The sequence below is a fragment of the Talpa occidentalis genome, unplaced genomic scaffold (genome assembly GCF_014898055.3).
Source record: "Talpa occidentalis isolate TD23 unplaced genomic scaffold, MPIMG_talOcc4v2.1 talOcc4.12, whole genome shotgun sequence".
NCBI classification, from domain to species: Eukaryota; Metazoa; Chordata; class Mammalia; order Eulipotyphla; family Talpidae; genus Talpa; species Talpa occidentalis.
Window position 1 is genome coordinate 79382610 of NW_023601212.1, and position 21843 is coordinate 79404452.

General features: G+C 49.3%; 1 protein-coding gene and 1 long non-coding RNA gene across 2 annotated transcripts; one reads left to right on the forward strand and one right to left on the reverse strand.

The window, feature by feature from the left end:
- Nucleotides 1-933: 933 nt before the first annotated feature.
- On the reverse strand, nucleotides 934-12079 carry SSC4D (scavenger receptor cysteine rich family member with 4 domains). The gene is made up of 11 exons (XM_037506867.2): nucleotides 11755-12079; nucleotides 9349-9547; nucleotides 7953-7988; nucleotides 7351-7656; nucleotides 6557-6634; nucleotides 5506-5820; nucleotides 4498-4575; nucleotides 3884-3958; nucleotides 3459-3770; nucleotides 2649-2726; nucleotides 934-1973 (listed from the first exon to the last, which is right to left on the reverse strand). Exons 2-11 carry the CDS (start codon nucleotides 9512-9514, stop codon nucleotides 1660-1662), a joined length of 1758 nt encoding a protein of 585 aa, XP_037362764.1. The 5' UTR covers nucleotides 9515-9547; nucleotides 11755-12079; the 3' UTR covers nucleotides 934-1659.
- Nucleotides 3813-15104, forward strand: LOC129145519 (uncharacterized). The gene is made up of 3 exons (XR_008551214.1): nucleotides 3813-4050; nucleotides 14776-14917; nucleotides 15028-15104. It is a non-coding gene; the product is annotated as an uncharacterized LOC129145519 (long non-coding RNA).
- The last annotated feature ends 6739 nt before the right edge of the window (nucleotides 15105-21843 follow it).

Genomic DNA, 21843 nt, shown 5'->3' on the forward strand with positions numbered 1-21843 from the left:
CTGTTCTGCTCCCTGCTCTGGCTCTGGTGAATTCTCTCACCCTCCTGCACTTCTGACTGTACCCAGTGCTTGTGTAAATAAATAAGTAAATCTTCAAAAAAAAAATTTGCAGATGTGATTAAATTATCCTAGCGGGTCTCATATAATCACAAAGGGCCTTAGAGAATGGAAGAGGGAGGCAGAAGAGTCAGAAAATAGGTGAAGATGATGGAAGCAGCGGTTAAAGTCATATGGTTGCTGGTGGGAGGTCATGAGCAGGTATGGAATGCAGGAAGCCCCTAGAAGCTAGAAAAAGGCTCTTCTAGACTCTCCAGAAAGACAATCCTACTGACACCTTTAGTTTAGCCCAGGGGGATCCATGAAAGACCTGTGACCTCAAGAACTGTAAGATAAATGTGTGTTGTTTCAAGCCACTAAGTTTGTGGTCATCTGGTACAGCAGTAAGCCTGCGAGCTGGATCTGGAGGACAGAAGTTTGACCTGGATAGTTGTTACTGGCAAGCCACCCTTCCCCTCCCCCACCCCTCCCTGACAGAGGCTCTGGCAGCATCCTCACTTCTCTCTGCCCTGGAGGTCCAGGTGGGGTGCCCCAGGAGCAGACTTTAGGATGCCCCAGTATACTTTTCCCCTCACTTCCTCCTTTGCTTTCTCAGACCCACTCTCCTCTCAAGAATTTTTTCTATTGTAGTGACCCTACCACCTTGCTATGTGACCTTGAAGAGACCCCTTCCTTTGGCAGAACCTAGAATTCTCTACCTGTAAAAGGAAAACAGGGATCCTCTAGGGTCCACCAGGCCTGACACAGTGAGTCAGCATTTCTAGGATATGATGGGTCTGCTGGCAGCTCTCTTAGGAGGCTCTTGGATTGCTCTCCTCTCCATCCCCCAGTTTCCTCCAGAGTCTGAACCAGAGGCTTTCCTGCTGCCACGAATGATGTACTGAAGTCCAAACACCTCGGTTAAAAGAGGGGGACAATGCTTTATTGACTTGGCACCTATGAACGGGTGGCTATAGGCCCCCAGGGTTCTTTGCTTCTGCAAAGTGGAGGCTCTGTGGTGGGGGCAGCACAAATCAGGGATGCTGGTTCCAGCTGCAGGGAGGGGCCACTATCCCTGCTTTGGTCCCTCCAGTCCCCATGTCCAGCCAAGCACCATCTGAGTCTGGGCCCTCATGGAGCAGGCCAGGGGCACAACTCAGGCTCTTCTGCAGCCCAGGCAGTCTAAGGCAAGAGCTGCAAGACCCTCCTGCTTTGTCTTTTAGTGGGGATCCCAAGATAGGGGAGCAGGAAAGGAGATACCCCATTTACAGAGCACCCCTGAGTTTTTAGGACCAGGGTTCTGGGGTGCTGTTAACAGGAGCCCCACCAAAGAGGAGAGTCAGGAGTCATTCCCTTCCTCCATTTTTTGCTTGGGCTGAGCAGAAAGTGGGAGCTGTCTTTGAATTGGGGCCACAAGAGTTGATGAGGTGAGGTCACACAAGTTGATGGGGTAGAGTCAGGTTCCCCCACGCAGGACCACAACTTCTGGGCAGGCTGTCTTCCAGGCAAGGAGAGAGAGGGCAGATTGAACTGCAGTTGTCACAGGAGGAGGGCTTCCTGGAGGAAGAGGGGCAGGCCACAGTAGGCTCCCAGAAGAGGGGGTCTGCAGAGTGGGCTGGGTCACTATGGCCGGCACAGGACACTGGCATCCTCACTGTGGTCACAGTTGTGAGCATCCCAGCGGATGTGAGAGCAGAGTAGCAGAGCGCTCTCGTCCCCACGACACTTGACATTGTCCACGAGGATAGGGCCTCGACCTGGGCCAAAGTGGGCCTCGCCAGGGGCTGCCAGGGCCTGGCCACAGCCCAGCTGGCGGCACAGGACACCGGCGGCTCGCAGGTCCCAAGCATCATCACAGACAGTGCCCCACCGCTGCCCAAGGAAGAGTTCTACACGCCCCTCACATCGGTGGGCTCCATTGGCCAGACGTAGGTGCCCTGCAGGGGAACAAGGCCTGGGGCTGGGAGGGGCTGGCCCATGCTAGGCCACTCCCAAGCCAGGCCCGGGAAGGGATACACAGAAGAAGCAAAGGGTGGGGGTTTGAGACACAGCACTGTCCTGGGAGCCACTGGAAGGCAGACAAGTGAGATTACAATGGGACGAGCACCAGTCAACAGTTAAGTCTCCAGACTGGAAGAACAGCCCAGCAGACATGAGAGCATAGCAGGAGGACCGGTATAAGCCTTTGTGGGATGTTCTGTGCATGCTGGGTGTTCCGCATCTGCTCTCTCCTTAGTCCTCTGTTCATAAACCAGTACTCAGCCCCGGCTCACTCTCTGGAGACTGTGATTGTGTCCTCTGAAGGCCATTGTCTCCCTCACTCCCTGAACTTCCCAGGGAAAACAGTGAATTCTTTCATTGCCATTCTCAGAACAGGAGCCCCATCACCTCATTTTGGTCCCTCCTCTAGAAATCTGTAGATTGCTGTAACTTAAAATCCATTTTCTCTTTCTGAAAACCATATCCCTATTATGAGGTCCAAGACTAGCACAAAAGAACAAAGGTTCCAGGACCTGCTACAAAACCGTGTGACATCAGGTTATGACTTTCCCAATTCAGGTCCCACTGATCTTGATGCCTCCCTCTCACTCTTAGGGGCTATGGGCACCTACCGTCCCTGGGCCGAGGAGCCGGCACCGGGGTGGTCTCAGAACCATCCTGCTGGACTTGCAGTCCTAGCTCCTCTGGGCCTGGCTTGGCAAGAACAAAGAAACAGAGGTGACGGTCACACTCAAGGAACATGTTCCCTGAGTCCAGGCTGCTCCTACCTTCTTAGGCTAGCCTGATACATGAACAGAAAGGACTTCAGAGACCCCTGACAGAGAAGTGCTCCCCAATCCTTGAATCAGAAATGTAGGTTGTGGATCTTGCAGCCTGAGGCCCAAAGCAGAACCCTTTGTAGCCTACCAGCCCTCTGTGGCCAAAGCCAGTAGCCCCAGGGTATCAAATGATGAAAGTATCAATTCCCATACCAATCAATGAACGGAAGCCTTTTAAAATGTGTCAGACTCTGCAAACTCCCCTTTCCATTGATTCTTCCCAAAGGTCAGACGCTTGTTCCCCGAAAGCTGCTCAACTCTGCTTACTAGAGCTTTGCAGATCCTTGACTCAGCTTCGCAAGAGCTCCCCAGGCCCGCCCTTCACAGACTGTCAGACCGCGTCCCTGGCTTCCGGCTCCCACCTCCGGCCCCGCCCCCGACTGCCGCAGCGCGCCCCTCCCCTCGCCCCGCCCCTCGTTTCCTCTGGCCAGAGGGCGCTCCCTTCCCAGCCCCGCCCATACGCGCAGCCGCAGAGCGCGCGGACGGTTGGGCTCCTCCTCTGCAGTGCGGCAGCGAGGCCTCGCGGCCGGCCCCGCCCGGGCCCAGCGCCGCGCCCTGATGACGCTGGCGCATGCGCCACTCCGCCCACAGGTCTGACCTCACCTGAGCAGAGCGCTCCTGCGTCCTCGTGGTGGCCGCAGTTGTGCTGGCCCCAGCCCAGGTGGAAGCAGTCGCTCAGACGGGCCTCCGTGCCGGCGCAGCCCACGTTGTCCAACAGCACCGGGCCGCGGCCGTAGCCGAAGTGGCCGAGGCCTGTGGCGCCCAGCGCGGGCCCGCAGCCCGCCTCGCGGCAGGCCACTCGCGCGTCCGCGAAGTCCCAGTCATCGTCGCACACGGTGCCCCAGCCCCCGGCGTGCAGCACCTCCACGCGGCCGCGGCACGGGCTCGGGCCGCCCACCAGCCGCAGCCGCCCGCCTGCGGGGCGCAGAGGCCCGCGGCCAGAGGGGATGGGGTGGGGCCACCAGCTCCCTGGCAGAGCCCGGGCCCCAGCCTCTCCCACCCCCAGGGAACCCCACTTCACCACTTACTTTTCTTCCCTGCTGCCCAGGCAACTGTGGTGAACAGTGCCGTCTCCCTGGAAGACAGGGCACCAATTCCTGTAGCTGCAAAGAAAGGGCAACAAGAGACTTTCAAGATAGGAAGGAGGCATCTGGCCTGCTGCAAGGGAACACGGATGTCTCCTGAGATACTGCAGGTACCACAACTGAGGCTCCATCCGCAGACATCGTTTTGTCTGGGATGGGGTCCTCAGGAAATGATTGTAATGAAACCTAATTACAGACATTATCTGAATTTCAATCCAGTGATAGATCTAGCCCTAATTCCCAAATACATCACTCCTTTCATCATTATCTCGATCTTCTCACAAAATATCTGAGTTCTCAACCTCAGCACCAACCCAAATCTTACTTCAGAGCTTTAAAGAAATCTTTTACTACCTCCTCCCACCCTGCTGAACTTTTCAGAGCTCTGGATTTCATCCTTGCTCCATCTGCTCATCTGTTCTCTCACCCACCTCTTTCCCATCTGGCCAAAAGCCCTGGCCTGCAAGTGGAGGCCTCTTTCCTGTGAATCCAAAACAACCTTCCCAATTCCCAAACCTGCCCACTTTGCCCCTGCCATTTGTGCCTGAGCTCCTTACCCCCTGGCTCTGTGTGCCAGGCCCAGTCCTCCCTTGTGGCGGATGGTGGCAGTGCTGTGAGAGTCGGAGGGCCCAGGACTAGGATAAGAGAGAAAGGAGCATGGTCAGACAGAAGTCAACGTTCTGCTTCCTGGTAAGCCTTAGATTATCAGGGATGGATGGAAGGGTCTCCCTGGGGAGGACAATACGTTTTTACATGCAGAGCTGGGATCCAAGGAGGGATGCCCCACTTTGACAGTGGTTGTCATTTACTTGTTCTGCACAGGAGTACACTTAAGTTTATACAGGGCTTTCACAGACATGCGTTTGTTTCTCTCTAATGTTCTCAGACTCAATATGTTGGTCCATGGCATGGAAATATAGAAGATGAAATAGGATGAGAAAGGGCAAGGGATAGACTGGAGACCATGCAGTGAGCTTAGCCATGGCTTTGTCAACACTGTGACCGTGGGAAAAGCTTAGTTTTCCCATCTGTAAATTGGGAATGATGGCCCCCGGGCTGCTGTGGGAGGAAGGCATTGCAGGCAAGCCCTTTACATCTTGTAGAGTGGTGTGATGTATGGATTGTTTCTATTATTCCTATTTTCCCAGAAAACCTCTCAGAATAGATGACAGCCAGGTGTGGGGGGGGGGTGGTGGGGAGAAATACCATTATTAAAGTGTCAGGACCACAAATGGCTGTGCTAGGTAATTCTGGGGACAAACCTGTGCAGCAGTGAGAATTCTGGGATTTCTGGGGCAAGTCTACGGTATTGTTACTTTACTCTGAAGCAGTTGGAAATTGCTGGGAAATACCAGACGCATTCTTGTACTGCCAAGTGATTCTGAAGTACTGGTGGAACATACTGCTGTATTACATAGCTGTGTTACATAGCTGAGAAAATCTCAGGGTGCTGAGATTTTCTAAGGCATTGCTAGAACTATACAGAGAGTTAAAAGTAATTTGGGGACTTCCTGGAGAACTGTGGGAAGCACCCAGGTAGATCCTGGCCTAGAACCCGCACATACCTGCACAGAATGCTCCAGCGTCCTCGTGGTGGCCGCAGTTGTGCACGCCCCAGCCCAGGCTTAGGCAGGCTGCAAGGCGGGTCTCACTGCCTTCGCAGTGCACGTTGTCCAGCAGGATGTGCCCAGTGCCATAGCCGAAGAAGGCGTTGGTGGTGGCTGCCACCGCTGCCCCGCAGCCCAACTGACGGCAGACAACGGCGGCGTCCGGCAGTCCCCAGTCATCGTCGCACACGGTGCCCCACAGGCCACCATGCAGGATCTCCACTCGGCCCTGACAGGGGCCCATGCCCCCAACCAGGCGCACGCTCCCCTCACCTGGTGATGGGGTGGGGGCAGGGAGCATCTCCCACAAGGCTCTCCTCCCATCCCTTCCAAAAGTGCACCTAACCAAAACTTCCACAATGCCTCAGGCTCCCCACATGCCCACTGTTCTTGGTGCCACAGAACCTAAAACCCTGGAGGAGGTGCTTAGCCACTTAGTCCCAGGCCACTGCCTCCTCCCAGTCCCAGGTTGAGGGGGGTTTGTGGGGTCAGAGGACGGATTGGCTTTGACTGTCTCTTTTTCTGCCTAAAAGCAACCCTTCATGCTCTTTCTTGTCCGTGTTGTAACAGGCTAAGTGCTGCTTCCTCATTTTTTTCTGAAAAAAATTTTCTCACCTTTCCAGGTGGAGAACCTACAACTCTTCTTCCAGGATGTCCTGTTAGATCTCTGATGGACGGGACCCTCTTTCTACTCTGGATTTCCTTTTAATCTGTCCCTCTTTTAGGGCACGTTCCCTTTTCCTGTTCTACATCACCATGGGCATTTCTATGCCCATCTGACTCTCCCATTAGATTAATTTCCAACCCCAACCTCACTGACTTTCTCTAACCTTGTGCTATTTTTAGTCATCCCATACGTTAGAATCCTCTTTCCCCATCCAGACTATGAGGCTATGAGTGGCCTGAGGGCACCTTGGTAATGCTTCTCTTCCCCGTCTGGAGCAGGGTGCTCTCCTCCTTAGACCCCTCTCCTCAAGGCCAGATGGTTCCCCACATTGCCCTTACTTACCTTTCCCATTCTGGTGGGTTGTAGTGGGTACTCTACTGGTTAACACTTTCCTTATTGGGGGCTGAGTGGATAAGAATTCTGGGAAAGAAGCAGGATGGAAAGAAGGAAGGAACATGAACCTTTTTGTTCTCCAGCCTTGCACATACACAGGTGTGGACCCCTAAGGTACCTGCTCTTCAGGGCCTCTGACCACACGAAGGGTCAAAGCCAGGAGCTCTGGGTATGAGAGGAGAAAGGACCACCTGCATCCTGAAAGCAGTAGCTTCAGTGTCCTTTACAGTGTCTTTCAACTAAAAGAACATCACTTGAAAACTTGTTAATTCAAGTTTTGCAAATTTGCAAATTCTCAGTCCGCACCCCAGCCCTGCAGTATCAGAAAACTCTGGGATGGGGGCCACAGTCTGTTTTAATGAGCTTTTTAGGTGATTTTATTGAAAACTAGGACCACTGCTTTCAAGATGAAAGCCCCTCAGAGATTTCCACTGCAGCTCTATGCCAGTGTTATGGTCAGTGTGGATGCCAGTTCTAGTTTTCAAAATAGGGAGGGGGCTTTGCTGGGACAATCAAGGCCCTACATGGAAGCAGTAAGGCTGGTTTCACCAGAAGCATCACTGGGACCTAGGGGTGTTGGCAGCCAAACTGGGGTTCTTTCCCCAGGATTGTGCACGAAGCCCCTGGCTTGGCCTTCTGCATGGAACGGAGCAGCCTTACTGCTGAGGTCCTTCCTTTGACTAGCTTACAGTCCTGCTGCCTGTCAGTCTGGCTGCCCTCCCACATTGCAGGCCTCTGCTCACCATCACACAGGACGGCCACATCCTCATAGTGAAAGCAGTTGTGGATGCCCCAGCCTCGGCTGCCGCACTCGCTCAGAGCAGCTTCCTGCCCCCGGCACTCCACGTTGTCCAGCAGGATGGGACCTCGACCCTGGCCAAAGGCCAGGGGCCGAGGCACAGGCAGTGCCAAGCCACAGCCCAGCTGCCGACACACCACATTGGCGTCCACCACGTCCCAGTCGTCGTCACAGACACTGCCCCAGGAGCCACCATGCAGGACCTCCAGGCGTCCCCGGCAGCGATTTGGGCCCCCCACCAGCCTCAGCTCTGTGGAGAAGGTTGAGCTGGCAGAAGGGGGCGTGCCGGACCCCACCTACAGGATGCCCACTTTGCCTATCTGAAGCCCACCTGAAGGCATGGGAGCCTTGGGATCAGTCCTTTCTGGGCCTTATACTTTCTGTAAAATGGGGAAACGGTCACAATCCCTTTGAGGGCATATAGAACAATGGAGAGCTGATTAGCCACTGCTCCCTGAGGTCTTCTGTCTGAGCATCTGAGTACCTGGGGGGCAAAGTACAGTGCAGGGGGGAGGAGTAGAGGGATGGAAGAGCAGAGACACCTACCTGGAAAGGCCAGTAGGGTAGGCTGTAGGGCGCTGGCTGAAACAGTGAGGAAAGCACTGACCCCTCTGTCCCCTCACATGGCTGCTGGCCCCAGGAACACAGCCTCCCCTCCCCCCACGTCCTCATCATCATGCCCTCCTCATCATTACCCCTGCCTTTCCAGAGCGCCACCTCCTCTTCCCTTAATTGTGGCCTCCTTTCCCGAGGGTCACCCAAGAGAGATCTGCCTGAGACCCAGATCTGCTTAATTCAGCCCAGTGCTAAATCCCTCAATGACTCCTCATTTCCAACAGGAATCTCCACTCCCGAGTTTTCCCTACAAAACCTTCTAGTATCTTCTGACTAGCCTCCAACTTACTTCTTAATCTTCCATTAGCCTGGTCTCCAGGTCTTTAAGCAAGCAGTCTCCTCTGCTTAGACAGTTCTGGCTACCCCTGTTCCTTACAGCTCTGCAGCTCCTTCAAGACCCAGAAAGGGAAGGCTTTCTGGAGCCCACAGCTGGAAGTGCTCTCTCTTCCTTCTCAATCCCTGGACAAGGTAGACATGCCCCTTCTGCCTGGTGATACAGCCAATGCCTACCTCACATTAGTGTCCCCCAGAGTCCCCGCCTGCTAGTCAGCATATATGCAGTAGCTCCAGTAGCTTAAGTGTTTAAGTTGACCTTGGGATTCATTATGATTTCCCAGAAAGATTTACCTAGATGAGTCCTTCTGCTTTGGCTCTCATATACATACATGCAGGCACTGTGCTCATTGCTTTATGTGGACTGGCTCGCTTAATCATTAGGACAATGTATGAAGTAGGTAGGATTATGCAGGGGGAAAACTTCAGGTTCTGTGAGGTTAGGCAAGTTGATCAAGGTCACCCAGGGTAGAACTGGGACTCTAATCCAGAGTCACATTTTTCTTCACCATACACTTGTGAGCACGTGGCCTGAGGGACAGGCAGGACACATGGAACCTGGTCTCCCTTGGGAAACTGAAAACCTATAATTGTCCCTCATTTTGCACAAGGTATGACATTTTCACATCTATCACCTCACAGAATCCTTGCAATAACCTGAGACACATACTATGTATGTGTCTTAAGTTTCTTAAGTTAGGGTAGTCCCTAGGTCATTTAATTCCATCTCTTCTACCAGTTGCTTTTCCAATCACCATCAGTGAGCTAATTCACCTCTCTCCTTCCCTATTTCCAATGTCCCCTAATTGCCCATATTTAGTACACATTAAACCCTCATCTCCAGGACTAAGCCCTCTACTCCCTGAGCTCAGACCCTTAACTTCATCAACTGAGGGGCAAATGTCAGAGTTGGAAAAAACTTCAAAAATCACCTCACTAACCACTTCCCATGCTAATTTTACAGGTGAGAGAACTGAGGGGGGGGGGCACTCACCCAGCGGCAAGAAGAAGAGGAAGGACAGGGCTGGGGGGAACGGAGGAGGAGCAATGCTTCTGTGTCCCAGCATCCACTGTTTGCTCTTCTCATCAGGCTGGGGCCCAATTTGCATCTCTGCTTCCTTGTGCATCCAGCCAGTGGATGGCCCTTCAGAAGTTTCCATTAAGGGGCGGGGGAGAAGTCACAGCTGGGACATCTGGAATTCAAAATCCCAAGTCACTTCTTCCAGCTGGAAGGGTCCAGTGAAAGCTTCAGGAGGAAGTGACATTTCCACTAGGGGTTGGCATCCCAAGTGGAGGCAGCAGCTGGGAAATGAGAAAGACAGGAGCAGGGAGGGAACTAATGAGGAGTTAGGTTTGGCTGGAGCAGAGAGTGCATGAAAGCCAAGCAGAGGAGTGGGGCAGGAGAGTTCTCTGGGCCCAAACCCAGACAGGCCCGTGCAGCTGGGCCAGAGTTTGGAGTTTATCCTCTAGGGCAGCACATGCTACAGTGTGGTGTTGATGCCACTGGTGGCCACTCACATTATTTTCAGGGGAGACAGATAGACATTTATTGTTTTATTTTCATTGTTTTATTTCTTTTTTTTTAAAGATTTATTTTTTATTTATACAATAGCTGGGGTACAGACCAGAAGCGCAAGAGTATGAGAGAATTCACCAGAGACAGTGCTGGGAACAGAACAGGCAGACTGACGAAATATACTGTTGAGAGGAGCAGCGGGTGAGACAGGAGAGGTCTGCCACACCATGTGGGTATCTCCCTGGCCAGCCTGGAATCAAACATGCGCTGCAGAGGCTACGGACAGCTTCACAGCGCTACGCTCAACCTGCTGCACCACCGGGGAGGACCCTCATTTTTTTTTTTTTTTATAGTGCCTTCTAAATATGGCAAAGAATACGGATTTTCTACTTATTGGAGCAATATAAAATTTCTCTGTAAAATTCATTTAAATCAGAAGAGATAATCAATTTAAAGAAAAAGCATCAAGGAAATATAATTCCCATGACTCACTAACAGGCAAACACAGTAAAGGCCAGGATATTAAGTAGCATTTGGGACACTGCCTTTTTGGAGTGGGAAAACCTTGAAGATTTTTTTTTTTTTAATTTTGGATGGAGGTATAGACAAACAAGAAATTGCATAATCATAAGTGCAGAGATACAGGAATGTTCACACCACGTATCTAGCATCCCAAAAGTGCCCCCAAGGTCTCTTTCCTTGCAGACTTCCAGCAGTAGTCGGTAACAGTTTGTAGATAGTGACTGGTTGGAGGAGATGGTAGCCTGCTTTAGAGAATGATTCTGTTTGGGATATATTGAGATTGAGGTACCTTGGGACATAGGTGTCCCTCCCAGCAGGACACCCCCCGCCCATCTCTCCCTGCCTCTGCCCTGGCATACAAACAGTCTGGGTTGGAGAGAGGATGAAAACCTATCTGGATGTGGGCTCAGGGTTTTCAATACCCCATTCATGGAGCTCAGTTCAGCCCCCAGTGGAATAATCAGCTTTTGTCTTCCCTCAGCCTGGCCTGCAGACAGCTGGGAGATGGGCAGTTGAGAGCTGTGAGAAGGGGGGATCCACAGTGATCTGGGGCTTCCCCCTCCTCCCAGGCTTCAGGGCCATCCACCTCTCAGGCTGCTGGGACAGTGGCTCCCCCAGGTCAGGTCAGCCTCCACTATGTGAGTATGGGGACAGAGAACCTAGCTGGGGATCTTTAAGTCCCTCCACTATCGCCGGCCGCCTAGACCCAGGAATGAGAGAGGAAGACCCTTGATCCTGACCCCCACTGACCTCAAATCCCAGCGGCCCCAAGAGCTCTCAGTGGGCCTCCCGAAGCCTGCCTCACCCCCAGGCTTGCTTTTGCCTCACCCCTTGGAAGCTTTGGTTCCCTGCCTTCCATCCACGTAGCTCTCAGGAGCCCTCAGCCCCTCCTCTGCCCTTTACTAGTACACCTTTTGTCTCTTACAGTGCAGAGCAGGCAGCATAACACCATGTTAGAAGCCACTACCTGTGTGAGTTCACCTTGTTCAACCTCTCTGTGCTATAAAATGGAGTATTAGCCTTACCTCTAACAGGTGTTGCTGGGTTAAATGAACTAAAGCTTATAGCACACTGCTTGACCCACCATAACTATGGTAGCTATTAATATTATTACTGTCTCCCCATCTAGACTGTGGGCCCTCAAGGATAGAAACCAGATCTTGTTCAATGGTAGCACCCTGCACAGGTGAGCACTCAGAAAATGATTGTTAAATGACTGAATGAAATTTAGGGCTGTAGAATCATACAATGAAGCAGCCATAAAGGGCCTGGGAATCATTAAGAATGATTGATTCCACATTTGACCAGTGAAAAACTTATCACTTATATACACACACACACACAAAAGTGAAGGATTCATACCTGGGGGAATGTTCTGGACTCTTTTTGTTCCTTCTTCTACAGTCATCCAAGGCAAAAGTTTAGAAGGAAGAAGGATCCCCTGAATGCAAATCAACACAAATTTTTCTTCTTTTCTTTCCAAAGCTGGAAGATGAGCAGAAGCCAAGGCCCGGCCATGGAGCTGGCCGGTGACTCCAGCCTGTCTCCACTGAACCTTGGGGCAGAGGAAGGCAAAGGGAGAGTGGAGGTGGCCTGCACAGTCTGGAGTAGCCCCAGAGAAGGGGCACCCAGGCAAAGGAGGAGCTATGGGGTGGCGGAGAGACTTGGACTCTCAAACCAGGCAGCCCCTCCTTCTCCCTCCCCTATCCCAGGACTCAGGTTTCAGAAAGGTCTGGGTAGGTCTCCACCCCTTTGTAGAGCAGCCAAGCATCCCTGATACAACTTAGTGCTGTTGCCTGGGGAGTCCCCTAGACCATGTCCTGACCCAGGTCCTTCCTGGGGGTTTGGAAACTGGGTCACAGGAACCAGAGTGTGTGCAGTGGACTCCCCATGTCAGCAGGGTCTCCCTGGGTGCTGCTTATTTTGCTTGATTGTGCTTCCTCTTGAGTTTGGTACCTTTTGGGCTTTTGCAGTTGTAGGTGATGGGAAGTGGCAGAGGGCTTTTTCCACAGCTTGTAGCTCCACTAAAGTGCTCCGCACCATTCTGCTAGAACAACAATTCTCTGAGCTGGAGGGGCCTTGGCGGCCCCCACAGGGTGTTTCCCAAACCTGATTGTGCATGTCCATCACCTCCCAGGGGGCACTTAGAAATTTATGATTCCTGTCCCCACTACTTCTGCCCCAGAGAGTTCCATCCAGTAGTTCAGGCATGGGGTCCCCCCAAAAGTGTATATTTGTAAAGCCCCTGAGATTAAACAAGTCTGGGGTGCAGCCTCCTAGTCTAAGTTACTTATGGTTCCGGCTGGAAGACTGAAACCCTCAGAGGAAAAGTGGACACAGCTCGCGCACCCAGAGGGACTTGGCCTCCTGACTCTCGGGCATGACCTTTCCTCCCACTTCTCAGAAAGAGAGAACCCTTGGAAAGGAGTCTGCTACCACCCACTCCCAAACCTATACACCCTTGCGTGTGTACCCATCCGGCCTTCCTCCCCTGGCCTGAGAAGCCGCTCCCCCGCAGTCCAGACCCCATCTCCTTCCGCCTTGTCAGGGACCTCCCTCTCTCCATCTGCGCAGCTTCTCTCTTCCCCGCTCAGCTGCTCGTTCCCAACTGGATTCTTTGTGCCACTGAAAGCAAACAACAGAAAACCCTTTCACCCTGAGTCACTTGAGTCCCGGGGGAGCAAGAGCAGGCCCTATGCCCTACCATACGGGGTGCCTGGCTGGGGGTGCCCCGGAGGAGGGTGGCCCTCTGCAAAGGCTGCAACAGAGGCTGAAGGCGCTGCCCTTGGAGGCTGTCAGGTCGCCGGTGAGCTCGATCTGCTCTGGAGGTCTGAGCAGAGCATAACCTGGTGCCTCCTCTGCACCAGCTGAAGCCCCACCTCTGCCCATATCACAGCCACACTTCTCTGGAGAGCCCTCTAGGGTCACTTCTCCACCCCCTTACCCTGCTCCTCAGCACCTCTGGCCGGCAGGGTCCTCACCACCCATGGCCACTAGGTCAGGAGAGTCCAGGACAACTTTGACTCCTCGCTTTCATTAGACTATGGGCTCTGGCACCTGTAATATACAGAACCTGCAGTTGTCTGCTCTGCCTAATTGTGTGCATAACCAACAGCCCCTAAATCCCAATGACTTACAGCAACACATGTTTCCTCTCTCGGTTCTGTGCGTTGCCTGCGGTGGTCTCTTTCAGGCTGTGGGCTGGCTTCAGGTCTGCAGTACATGTCTCATTCCAGGGGCCAGGTCAGAGCCTTTACCGGGGGCATGTTCCTTCCACAGAGGAAGGCAGAAGCCCCAAAGACCAAGTCAAACCCTGCAAGCACGCTTCCCACAGAACATGCAGAAGTGAAATCCCGAGCTAGAGGAGAGTATTTTTCCAAATATTTCCTCTGAGAGTCATTGAAGCTTCATTCCTTGATCCTTTCACAGACAACTATAGGAGCATGTTTGAGGAAGCACTGGTGTTGAAGGAGAGTTTTGGGTGACCAGAAGCAGGGGGCATTATGTTTGTTCAAGGCTTACTTTCAGAAACAGCCTAAGGCCGAAGGGCTGCCAAGACACACATCCCAAGGGAAAGTGCTCTTGTATTGGGCAACCTATGGCTCAGAGGAAACTTCTGGCAGCAGCTGCCACATTCTGAGAATCAAGGAAACACTTGTGGGTCAGAAACCTTTTAGTGCAATATGTGTAAACTTTAACATTTATTTTTAATTGCGGTAAAATACACCTATCATAAAATGTATCATCTTAATCAGCTTAAAGTGTACAATGTTAAGTATATTCACATTGTTGTGCAACAGATCTTCATCTTACTGAACAAAATCTGTCTCCATTAAACAACCCCTCAAATATCCCTCCCCCAGCCCGGGGCAATCACCATTCCACTTTCTGTCTCTGATTTTGATGACTCTGTGCATCTCTTATTAATGGAATTATACAGTATGTTCTTTTGCGACTGGCTTATTCCTCTCAGCATGTCCTCAAGGTTCACCCAGGTTGCAGCATGTGTTAGAATGTCTTTCCTTCTTAAGGCTGACTACAATGGTTTATGGATAGACCACATTTTATTTGTATCCATTGAAGTCATTCTTGATTCTTCTTTTCCTTGCATCCACGGTCAGCATCCATTCCGCAGCAAATCTTCACCAGCTTAGTTTCAAAATACAGCTAGAGCCCAACTTCTTCTCTTTCTCCATAATGTCACTTGAATACAGGAAAACATTTCTCATCCCCAGTGACTTCACTCCCTAGTGGGCATTTAGCAACTTCGGGAAACATTTTTGCTGTCAACAACTGGGAAGGGTAGATTTTGGGGAATCATAACCAGCTTGATGCAGTCAAATGTCCCGTACCCTCCTTAACATCCATGTGTCTGTGGCCCAGGTCCATCTGGCCTAAAGTGTCCACCAGGCTGAACTGTCTTATACTCACCACCATAAAATCTGCTCTGACTCCGGCGGTAGCCTACTGATTGGTCTCCTTGCTTCCATGAATGTCCTTCAAAATATATTCTATGCACAACCAGGTATCCTTTTTTTTTTTTTTTTAAAGATTTTTTTTTTTTATTTTATAGAGGCACGTTTATTTATTTATTTATTTGTTTGTTTGTTTTGTTTACACATGCACTGGGTACAGCCAGAAACACGGGAGGGTGAGAGAATTCACCAGAGCCAGAGCGGGGAGCAGAGCAGGCAGAAGGACCGGAGTACACTGCTGAGGGGAGCAGCGGGCGGCAGGAGAGGTCTGCGCGCCATGTGGGACCCTCCTCTGGTGGCCGGGGAGCAGCCGGGGATCGAACCAGCGGGCAGGTTCGCAACCCAGCGCTCAACTGCTGCGCCACCGGGGAGGCCCAAACCAGGTATCCTTTTAAAGGTAAATCACATCCTGCTCTCACCCCGATAGAATGAGATCTAAAAGCCCACCTGGCCCTTCATGAAGTGGTGCCTGGCTGCCTCTGAGAGCTCACTTCCTACCCCTCCCTTTCTCATTTATTAGGTTTTAGCCACACTGGCTCCTCACCATTTCTTGGACAGCCAAGTCTGCTCCCACTTCAGGGTCTTTGCATTTGTAGTTCCCTTGACTTGGACCTGTCTTGCTCCAGATACTTGCATGACTCTCTCCCTCACTGTATTCAAGTCTCTGCTCTAAAGTCAACTCCTCCTAAGACCTTTCCTGAACATCCTTTCCAAACTAAGAGTTTGCAGTCATTCTTCATCCTTCCGGTCCAGTCTGACATGTCTGGTGGTCCTGTAACTTCAATATCACACTCCTGGCCACGGGAGGTGAGCAGGTGGTCAAAAACATACACCAACTCTTGGAAAGTTCTCAGTTAGTCTTTTACTTCTGTAGCTTGACCTCTGAGGAAGACCTATAGCTCACAGTGTAAAAGATGGCCATGTCTTTAGCAGACAGAATGCATCCCATACAATCACCTGCTGGGTAGGGAATATGATATGGATAATAGCCCCCCTTGCTGGATGAGTGTAGACACTGGGGACAAGCGAGGGGGAGACAGACATATCCATAAAAGGATGGTGGGGACAAAAATGGGTTCAATGTTAGTATCTGTGAACAGTGCAAACACATATACCATTTGACCCACAAATCTGCTTCTAAGATGTGATCGACAGACAGCTCCCATGCAGATGTGTAAAGAAAGATGTACAAGAAGTTCTACTGGGTTGTCGGAAGGGTCATGACCTGTTTAAACATAGAAAAAATATATCATGACTTTTCCAACAACCCAATAGTTTGTAGCAGGGGAAAAATGCAACCATTAAAGTAAAGGTTCAGCAGGAAACCGTGGGATTAATTGTGGTACACCCATATAATGGTCTTCTCTTCAGCCAATAAAAAGAGTTCAGTGATTTCAGCACCAGAGCTGTCCCCAACATCTTGTTATATCCAAAAGAAAATTTCATTGCTGTATAGAATATGATCCCCATTTTACAGTGTATTTTTAAAATAAAATATTTCTTTTGGAATAATTTTAGATTTACAGAAGAGTTGCAAAAATCGTGCCGCGTTCCTCTCTACTCTCGTTCTACTCCTGCTTCTCCTAATGTTACTGAGAATCTTCTATAACCACACTGCATTTGTCAAAACCAAGAAATTAACTTTGGTACATTAATATTAACCAATTTCCAGATTTTTTTTGGATAGTACCAGTTTTCCCACCAACACCCTTTTTCTGTCAGGATCCAATCTAAGACACCACCTTGCATTTAACAAGCATATTTTAAAATTATTATCATGGAAGTCTTCAAGGATTCACCACAACTGTTAACAATGGTTTGGGTGGGAGAGAGTGGTTTGCATTTTGACATTAGATATTTTATTTTTTAAGGTGATTTCAAACGCTCTATAATAAAAAGCCCAAGTATTGAATAAAATACTCATTTTCCTTCACTATAAGCAAGGTCATATACTTAACCCAGTGGGGTGAATTTTACACACTATTTGCCATTTTATAATGAAATTGTTTCCCACACACTTTCAAGCCCCTTTCCTTTTATACCCCCAAATTTCCTTTCATGTCATGTCACCCACTGAATAAAAAATGTGCTAATCTGAGGACTTTGGAGTCTGTCCAGCTAAAGTGTAGTTACAGAATTAATAAAATGGCAGTCAGACCAGGAGCATATGAGTTTGTGTATCTGGCAAATTCCAGCTGCTCCACAATTCGTGGCTATTCTTATTCTGCATCTCAAGCCAGCTATTTTGTCTTCCTAGGGTGACAAACAGAAAGGAAATTCCATTTTTTTTAAAGATTTATTTATTTATGCATACAGGAACTGGGGTGTAGGCCAGAGGTGGGGGATGGGGGGTGAGTGAGAGGCTTCACCAGAGACAGAGTGGGGAGCAGAACAGGCAGATTAACTGAAATACACTGCTGAGGGGAGCAGCGGGAGAGACAGGAGAGGTCTAATTGCCTTGTGGGTTAGCGAACTGGCAAGGCAGAGATCCAACTTGTGCTGCAGTGGCTGGTGATAGATAGCTTGATAGTGCTGGATCTTTAACCCCTGCACCATCAGGGAGGCCTCAGGAAAGTCCTATTTTTTAAGCACCTAATACAAACTAGGTGGGGAGATGGGAGTGTAAATATAGCACTTATCTATATGCAAGTTATTTATTTGGGTGTATCTCTTCCTGACACACAAAATGTGTGTTATTAACTCTCAGTACAAATGTTAAAGAGACAGGTGTAGAGGCACAGGGACAGGAACTGGGGTCCAGCAGATCTGGGACTGAACTTGGGTTTGAGCCCTTGCTGGCTGCATTACCTCGGACTCTCCCTGAGTTCTTGTTTGCTCTTGTGTCACGTAGGGTTGGTGACACTTCTGAATGGGCACAAAGAAGATCAGGGCGCTTAGCCTAGCCCTGAAATATTATAAGCCAATGATAATTACTGTTAGATTTAGGCTGATTATTTATGAATATGCCCTACAAAGGCACTTTTCTTTTATGATTCGTGCTGTTTTTGCGTGTGTGAGGGGGAGAGCAGGGGTCATATTTAGTAAACACTCTCTACCTCACTCTATCCTAGGAGGTTATATTTTCTTCTAAAAGTTTTCAAGTTTTGTTTTTTCACATTCAGCTCTTTAATCTGCCTAGAATTCATTTTTATGTATGAAGTAGAAATCCAGTTTTTCCCATATGGGCAATAATTGTCACAGCTCCTTTTACCAAGCAGTCCATCTGTTCCTTCTGTCACGTATCACATTTCCACATATGCAAGTGGCTGTTGCTGGGCTCCCTTTTCTCTTCCATTGCTTTTCTCCCCCTTGTTCTAAAGCTCCCTGTTTTAATTACCTGGCTCTAAAATATGTCTCAATACCTGATAGGGTGCATCTCCCCCATTGTTCTTTTCCTTCAAGAGTCTTGGCTTCGTCAGGCCTTCGCTCTGCTATATCAATTTGTCAGGTTCCACCCACATACACATGAAAAACCTGTTGGGATTTTGATAGCAATTACGGGTTAATTTAAGGAGAATTGATCTCTTTAAGATATTGCATTTCCCATCCATGAATATGGGCTCTCCCCGTAGGCATTCTTTGGTGAATTTCAATAAAGTTTCGTGATTTTATTTTCAAAGATCTTACAAAGATCTTTTTTTTTTTTTAATTTATGCATACAAGAGCTGGGGAGTGAGAGGATTCACCAGAGACCAAGTCGGGGAGCAGAACAGGCAGACTGACTGAAATACACTGCTGAGGGGAGCAGAGGGTGAGACAGGAGAGGTCTGGTGCCCCATGGGGGTTAGCAACCTGGCCTAGGATCAAACTCATGCTGCAATGGCTGGGGATAGCTTCATAATGCTGAGACTTAACCCCTTGCACCAACAGGGAGGCCCAAATTCCTAGTGATCTCATACTTGGTTTCAGCAATTGCTCTTACATCTGGTTAACAATCTTCACCTGAAAATGGATCCCATTGTCTTCCTTTTACTTAGATCTGAAATCGAAAGGATTTTTTAACTTTTTCTTTTGAAATCCTGTAAATGAACATTTGTTACCTATAGCTCATCACCCCCCACCCCGAATACACATATATGTATGTATATATGTATATATCCCCATACAAATTTTTTTCTAACCATGGGCAACCATCCCCTCACATCAGGAAGCACCTGATGCCTTTTATCCCACTAATGGGATCATGTTTTTCCACTAATGCTTGTCAGAGTTGTCTATTCACTATAAAGTAGCCACTTTACTCCTTTGCAGTTAATAAATCTTCCTGGAGAAGCTTTGAGACTATTTAACTGTCCTATTCCTATTCAAACTTCCATTGACTGAGAGTTTTGTTTTTTCTTTATGGCAGTAAAATGTACAGAGCAAAAATGACCACTTTAACCATATTTAAGGGCATAGTTTGGTGGCATTAAGCACATTCACATTGCTGTGCTGTTATCCCCACCCTCCACCTCCAGAACCTTCCCCCTATTTATTGGGCTATAAACTGACACATAACGTCGTGTGAGTTTAGCATTCAATGTGTTGCTTTGATAACCTTAATATTGCAGAATGATGACGGCTTTACCTAGCTGACACTGCCATCAGGCCACCAACTAATTTTGAACACGCACCGCCTAAATTCTTGCCTTGATCTATTATTATGATGATGATTGCAAATGGATATTTTCTAAGTTGCTCATTCCTTCTACAATGATTTGTTGGCATTCGATGTAAGGATATTTCTCATTTATTTTTATGTGTGCATTTATCTGTCATCAGCATGGACACTCATGGACTCTTATTTTAGTCAATGGATAGCCCTTATTGTCCTTGTTCACGTGAATGCTCCTTTGTCCCTGATTTGGCCTTTGGGGACCTTGTAGCCTATTCAAACCTGCCCGTGTGTTCTTTCAAATAATCATTTTTTTGAGCATTTTTTGGTATAACAAGATGTTGCAGATTCACCTTGTTCTTTCCTGGCTGTAGCCCTAGAATCAGTCAATTCTTCAAGGAGCCCTAGGTCCTGTGTTTAGAGAGGAATAGCGTTTAGAAACTATTATTTGGATTCTGAAGAATTTTTTTTAAATAATAAATTTTATTTTTATATTCCCCATACAATTGCAACCCCCCATTCTGACCCCAATCCCTCCCCTCCCGCCACCCACCCCCCCAAAAGTGTCTCTGGTTCATAGTTTTTTGTTGATTTTGATTTTCACTTTCTTATAGTTATTCATTTTCCTGGTCCCTTATTTAAGTTTTCTAGATTCCTGCTATGAGTGAGACCATCCGGTATTTTTCTTTTTCTTTCTGGCTTATTTCGCTGAGCATGATCCCTTCCAGTGCCATCCATGTTGCTGCAAATTGCATGTGTTTATCTTTTTTGAATGCTGAGTAATATTCCATGGTGTATATGTACCACATCTTCTTGATCCAGTCATCTATTTTTGGGCGTTTGGGTTATTTCCAAAGCTTAGCTATTGTAAACAGTGCTGCTATAAACATAGGGGTACAGGTGCTCTTTGGAATTGATGTTTCTGTGTCCTTTGGGTAAATACCTAGGAGTGGAATTGCTGGATCATATGGAAGCTCTATGTTTAGTAGGTCCAGAAATCTCCACACAGCTCTCCATAGTGGTTGGACCAGTAAGGGGAACACTCTGGGTTGGTGGAGAGGCCTTTAGAGAATTATGGCCACGAGGGGGCAGCATTTCTCAGAAAAATGCAAGTAACCTGGCATCCAGACTTTTTTGGATGAGTGAGAACACCCAGGTAGGGTAGTCCTCTCTCCCAAAAAACACTAACACAGCTCCTCTCACGTGGGATCACCACCCCATGATCATACAGACGCCCATCCTCACCAGTCTTACCCCCTGCAGCGCATGCCTCACCTCACCAATTTCTTCATCTTTTTTTCTGACACCTTCTAAGAAGGTATTAGGCTCCCCACAGAGTGAGAGGCGGGGATAGTTGCAAGGCTTCAGGGAAGCCTAGATAGCTGATCTCCAGACCACTTCACTGTACTTCCAGCAAAATCTGCAAACGCAGGGCCTCCCTGGTGGCACAAGGGTTAAGAGGCAACCTATGCAGTAATTCGCAGCCACTGCAGCAGGAGTTTGATCCCCAGGCCAGCCTGGGAGCTACCCACATGGCACAGTAGACCTCTCCTGACTCTCCTGCTGCTCCCCTCAGCAGAGTACTTCGGTTAATCTGCCTGTCCTGTTCCCCACTCTGTCTCTGGTAAATCCTGTCACCCCCCCCCACCATATCTCTGGCCTGTACTCCAGCTCTTGTATGCATAAATAAATAAATCTTTAAAAAAAAAATCTGCAGGGCCTCCCTGGTGGCGCAGCGGTTGAGCGCTGGGCTGCAAAGCCACCCACAGCCTCTGCAGCGCTTGTTCTATCCTCGGCCGCCAGCAAGGGTCCCACATGGCGCGCAGACCTCTCCTGCCACACCCACTACTCCCCTCAGCAGTGTATTTCGTCGGTCTGCCTGTTCTGTTCCCCGCTCTGGCTCTGGTGAATTCTCTCACCCTCCCATGCTTCTGACTGTACCCAGTGCTTGTATAAATAAATAAATAAATAAATATATTTTTTTAAATCTGCAAATGCAGCTGTAGTTAACAAGCACAAAGGCCCCTTCCCCAGCTGGTTCCACTCCTAGTACAGTCTCCCAGCTCAGTGCACCTCAGGGGCCTCTGAAGACCACAGTCGGCTCCTTCCCTCTGGCCTGGGAGGCAGGAAACCCAGAGGGGAGGGTTTCCTCATGTGCTCTGACCTCTGACCTGCCGCTTTTTTGCTGGCTGCCTCCACCCCTACCTCTATGTTGATTGGGTCAGAGGAAGTTGTGGGATAATTTCTTCCCTCCATTATTTTCCCACATGTAGAGTACTAAAACAAATAAAAAACACCAAGGACCTTAGCTCTATAATTCAATTACTTTAGAAGCAAGCATTTGCAAGTGAGTATACACTTCTGCACCTAGGATTCAGTTTT